Here is a 5,703-nt window from a genome sequence, read left to right as displayed (position 1 = left end):
TTTTTGTCTTTTTGAGACAGGGTCTTCCTGTAGCTCCAGCTATCCTGGAACTCACTATGTAAACCAGGCTGGCCTTGAACTCACAGAGATCTGCCTGCCTCTGCCTCCTGAGTGCTGGGATTAAAGGCGTGCGCTACCACGCCTGGCCAAAATTGTCATCTTTTTTCGTTTCTGTTCTATTTATATTCTCTGCCTTTAGAAATAAACCTTATTAAACTGTCTACTCCACATAAGCACCTGTATAGCGGAATACTGGAGAAAAATGTGGTTGTGTTAACTGATCTTGCTTTAAATTCAAACTTACCAAACTCTTGGGTGATAGTTTCCTATTCCTCTCTCCTTACATCTTCTCTCCCCAGGTCCTCACTCTCTTCCCTGTCCTTCATCCCTTGTCGGTATCAGACCCTGCTTCCTAGTTTACTCCAAAACAGAAGCAGAAGAGAGCTTGCACCTTGGGTTAGATCCCTAGCACTGTAAGAAAACAGAAACAACAAAAGCCAAAACTCCAGCTTTTTGTGTAGATGAGAGCAGCTTCCATGTGTCTGCCTCTAGCCCTTTCCACATCCTCTCCTGTGCTTTGAATGAAAAATCCCTACCCCTTCCTAAAGCCATCCCTCTTCTTATAACCTTGATCTTCACTTAATTCTTGCGAAGAACTTCACCCTTGCTTGGATCATCACCGTTTTCCTCTCTCCTAGAACTACTCCCTCAATTTTTCCTTCCCTTCAGAGCGAAGCGTCTTCAAAGAGTTGTCTGTTCTTGTGGTCTCTAGACATTCCTGCTGCATTCCTTCTTGAACACTCTTGAGTGAAACTTAACCCTCACCATTCTAGTGTAGTTGCTTTTGTCAAGGTCATCAGAGATTCCATTTTGCAGAATTCAGCAGCAAATTCTCAGTCCTCATCTTGGTAGTTATTTGATGATTCAGCAGCATTTGACATAGTTGGTCTCTGCTTTATCTTTGAAGTACTTTCTTCTCTGGGCTTTCTGTCTGTCTACCTTAGATCCTCTTTCTCAGTTTCCCTTGATACCTTTCATGTCTTTACATGTAAGACTATTTCAAGGTACAATTGAAATGTTCTATATTTTGATTGTGGTGGTGCTAATATAAATATATAATTTGTCAGAATTTATCAAATTATAATAATTAAAGCCAGGTATGGTTGTCCAAGTCTAGAATTCCAACTACCATGGGTGCTTAGGCAAGGATTCAAGATCAGGCTGGTCAGCACAGCAGTACAATATCTCAAAAATGAAATAAAAGTTTATAACAATGCTGGCCAGTTTTAACGAATGTAAATTATAGTTCAGTAAACATCTATAAAGTGTATGGATATTGGTACTAACCACTAATAAGTATGGGTTTCTTTTTGAGTAATGGAAATGTTTAGAATTACTCATGATGGTTGTATAGCACCTCAGTATGCAAAAATTGCTGGTACTATATTTACATACATATAACATGTTAAATGTGTATAACATTGTACCCTACTTTAAATGGGTATGTATGTCTACATACAAATAAGTAAAAAGTATACAATTAAAACTTTTATTTTATGAGTGTTTTGCCTGCATGTATGTATGTGTACCATATATGTGACTGGTGTCTGTGGAGGCAGAGGGAGTGGGAGTCCTTGGAACTGGAGTCACAGATGGTTGTGAGCCATCATGTGGGTATTAGGAACCAAACCTAAGTCCTCTGCAAGAACAACAAGTGCTTTTAACTGCTGAGCCATCTCTTCAGTCCCTAGTAGAACTTTTCAATATAGATAGAAATTGACAGTTCTTTATTGAAAAAAGCATAAATTCTGTGTTCACAGAGTGTTAGCACTGCTTAAACTTCTGATTTCAATGTTAAATCTCTTAGATTTATGATCCTTTCAGTTACCCCTATATATCTGAACAATGATATAAAATTGAGAGCATGAAGAACAGTAATTCATACAATTCTTGAATATCATTTGATATCTTTAATAGAAGTGTCACTAAAGACCCAGAAATGACCCTTTAACCCTATTGAAAATTAAATGAATGGAATATACTTGGAATTATATATACAGGGCAAACAGTCAGTGACTGAAAAGAAAATAGGAACTTTCATATTTCAAAGAACTGTGTATGCCAGTATTTTGTTAGACAATAACTCAAATGATGTAACAGTTGAGAGCTAGTTTTGGAATAAGCTTCATTAGACAACTGTCTTTTGGTTATGTTGTGATGGCAGATAATGAGTTAAAAACTATTTGTACTTTACAGGGATATAAGTATTTGTACCTGACACCCCAGGATTATAAAAGAGTCAGTGCTCTCAACTCTGTCCATTGTGAACATGTGGAGGATGAAGGAGAATCCAGGTAGGTATTTATATCTCAGATTAATATGGCCCTGACTAAAGGCAAGAGAATATTTCCTTGCCATCCTGCTGATTCTTCAACCTTGAAAAGCTCTGTTACATAATCTAGATGTCTTAGATTTATATCTGAGCTTTACTGATTAGCTGAAGTACCCTGTTATTGATGGGGGCTGTTAAATAATATTTACATTATTTACTCATTTGGGAAAAATTGAACATGTAAATAATTACGAAGAAAAAGCAAAATGCCAGTCACAGTCCTACCCTGAAGCCACAGTTAATGAACTTACGTTATATTCTTACCATCTTTTCTACATCCATTGTCTTTTTTTCTACATAATTGGAATTATAGTAGATAAGAGTTTCTTTTTAAATGTATCCTTTTCACTAAAATTTAGTTTTGGAAATTTTTCATTTAGATTCTAGAGTTAGGTTACAAATAAAGCTGTTCTTCCTTTAGAAATAACACAAAGAAGTTTAATAGTTGCGTAGTATCTCATCATAATGAATATATCATATTTGAATATGCAGGTCATTTCTAGTTTTTCAGTATTATATATCTAGACAGAATTTTTATTTTTTTTTTGTCTTTTTGAGACAGGGGCTCCCTGTAGCCCCAGCTGTCCTGGAACTCACTATGTAGACCAGGCTGGCCTCAAACTCGCAAAGATCCGCCTGCCTCTGCCTCCCAAGTGCTGGGATTAAAGGCATGCGCCACCACACCCAGCCTAAACAGAATTTTTTATATTATAAATTTTTAGGAATAGCTATGATTAGATTCTCAAACTTTCTTAGTTCATAATTTTTTCACCATACCCCAGGCTAAAAGATATACCTAATATTTCTGTTTATTAAGTGGTTCAATTCAGACAACTTTGTGTTTTTATCACTTGAATAAAATAATGCACATGAAATGAAAAAGGTATTTCATTTTTTTTTTCATTGTGTGAATGTGTGTTGAGATAGGGTCTTGTATAACCCTCTGGGTTAATTTCTAGAAGTACAATTATGTATCAAACAGTCCATTTTTATGAGTTTTTAAAAATAATTTCAAATTGTTTCCCAAGATCTGCATCCTTGGGATTAGTCAGCAAGTGTGGGATAGCACTTGTTTCTCCTGTTCTAACTTTACTCTTGCCAATATTGATTATTGTCAAAAAAAAAGTAAGATAAAAAGTAACAATTGTTATTTTAGCTTGCTTTTTTTTTTTTTTTTTTTTCCTTTTTGAAACAGGGTCTCCCTGTACCCCCAGCTTTCCCGCAACTACCTTTTTAAGCCAGGTTGGCCTTGAACTCACAGAGATCCACCTGCCTCTGCCTCCTGAGTGCTGGGATTAAAGGTGTGCGCCACGCCCAGCCTTTAACTTGCTTTTTTTTATTACCAGTGAGGCTGAACATTTTTATAATCTCTATGCAAGTACTTTCTAGAATGTTAATTGCTTCAGTAATATTTCTTGAATAATTCATATAGTCTTGTTTTTTGTTCTGTCTATTCTTGGGTCAATGCCACACTGTTTTAACTATTCTAGTGAGACATATTTCTCACATTCTTAAATTTTTTTCCAAGTTGTCTTAGCTTGTCTGGCTTTTGTTTTGTTGTTTGTGTGGTGCTGGGGATTTGTTTCCCAAAAGCTTTCATTGATGACTTAAATTTGGATTGTATTGGTTTTAACATTGATTTATGAAGATCTTACATCTTTGTTTACTTTCTCCAGAAAGAAACATGGCCTATTTTTCTTTTTCTTTTTTCTTTTAATCCATTTTTATTTTTAATCATGCATATGTGTGGGTATGTACATGTAAGTGCAGTATCCCAGCAGAACTGGAGTCATGGACAGTTGTTAGCTGCCATGTAGGTGCTGGAATTTGAACCTTGGTCTTCTACAAAAGCAACAACTGCTCTTAACCGCTGAGCCATCTCTCCAGCCTCAATGGCCTATTTTTCTATTCATGCAAATATATATATATTTATATATTTTTATTTATTTATTTTTCATCTTTTTGAAGCAGGGTCTCCCAGTAAGCCCCAGCTGTCCTGGATGTAGACCAGGCTGGCCTTGAACTCACAGAGATCCACTTGCCTCTGCCTCCCAAGTGCTGGGACTACAGGCGTGCACCACCACGCCTGGCACAAATATATCTTTAATGTTTTATAGTTTTATTCATACAGGTTATTTCATAGGTTCTCAAATTTTCTTAGTTCATGGCACCAGTAATATGCCAGCAATTTTTTTTTTTTTTTTGGTCCTTTTGAGAGAGGGTCTCCCTGTAATCCCAACTGGCCTGGAAATCACATTGTATACCAGGTTGGCCTTGAACTCACAGAGATCTGCCTCCCTCTACATCCTGAGTGCTGGGATTAAAGGTGTGCCCTACCATGCCTGGCCTTTTTTTTTTTTTCTTTACAAAAAAAAAACAGGACCTCACTATGTTTTACTAGCTGAACTCACTATGACATTCGGCTGGTTTTCAATTCATAGAGATCCACCTGCCTCTGTCTCCTGAGTGTGGGATTAAAGACGTATGCCACCATGCCCAGCATGTTTCTGCTTTTTAAGTAGTTAAATGCAAAGAACTTTGTAAGTGTTTCTGTCCTGATAACTTAATGATCACTTGAATAAAATCATGCATATACATTGAAAAGTATTTCGTTCTTTTTTATTTTTCTTTTAGTTTGTTGTGGTCTCATGCAGCCTAAGGTAGCCTTGATCTCTATAGCTGAGAATAGCCTTGAACTTTGACCCTCATACTTCCACCTTCTAAGTGCTAAGACTAGAGATGTTTCCCCATCATGCCCAGCTCATTCTTAAATAATGACAGTAACTTACTAATATGATATTTGTGTCTGCATAACACTCAAACCTTGGAGTCACCTCGGATATAGCCACCCTCATTTCTTTTTCCTCATTGATTTTTGTGTGTGTGTGCAGAGCTTGCTTTGGTTCCACAGCAACTGCAGAAACCTGCCTTTGTAAAGATAGCACTACATTCCTTATAGTAATGTTCTATCTACTGTTAAGCCATGAACTTTCTAAAGCTAATCATTCATGTGGCTTCCAACAGATATCACATGTTATAGTGTTTTTCTAAAAATGTACTGCAGGGGCTGAAGAGATGGTTCAGCAGTTAAGAGCACTGGCTGTTCTTGCAAAAGACCCAGTTTGGTTCTCAGTACCCACATGCTACTTAACAACCTTCATAACTCCTGTTCCAGGGGATTGACACTCTCTTCTAATCTCTGAGGGCATTATAAAACACGGGTGCATTTACATGCATGCAGGCTGTACATTCAAACACATAAATTTTTAAAAAATTAAAAACACATAAAAATTTATTCAAATATATATATA

At 36.6% G+C, this 5,703-nt stretch overlaps 1 protein-coding gene across 5 annotated transcripts in view; it reads left to right on the top strand.

Moving 5' to 3' along the window:
- Acaca (acetyl-CoA carboxylase alpha) overlaps positions 1-5,703 on the top strand; it is a 284,858-nt gene that overhangs the window by 209,179 nt on the left and 69,976 nt on the right. For all 5 annotated transcript variants that reach the window (XM_029562520.1, XM_008831314.2, XM_017797626.2 and 2 more), the window contains one exon: positions 2,257-2,354. In XM_029562520.1, coding sequence (XP_029418380.1) covers positions 2,257-2,354 — 98 coding nt within the window. The remainder of the gene's footprint in view (positions 1-2,256; positions 2,355-5,703) is intronic.

The sequence above is a fragment of the Nannospalax galili genome, unplaced genomic scaffold, assembly GCF_000622305.1.
Source record: "Nannospalax galili isolate Female #2095 unplaced genomic scaffold, S.galili_v1.0 scaffold1430, whole genome shotgun sequence".
In the NCBI taxonomy this organism is placed as follows: domain Eukaryota; kingdom Metazoa; phylum Chordata; class Mammalia; order Rodentia; family Spalacidae; genus Nannospalax; species Nannospalax galili.
The sequence above is the reverse complement of the archived record's forward strand: the minus strand, read 5'-3'. Positions and strand labels throughout refer to the sequence as shown.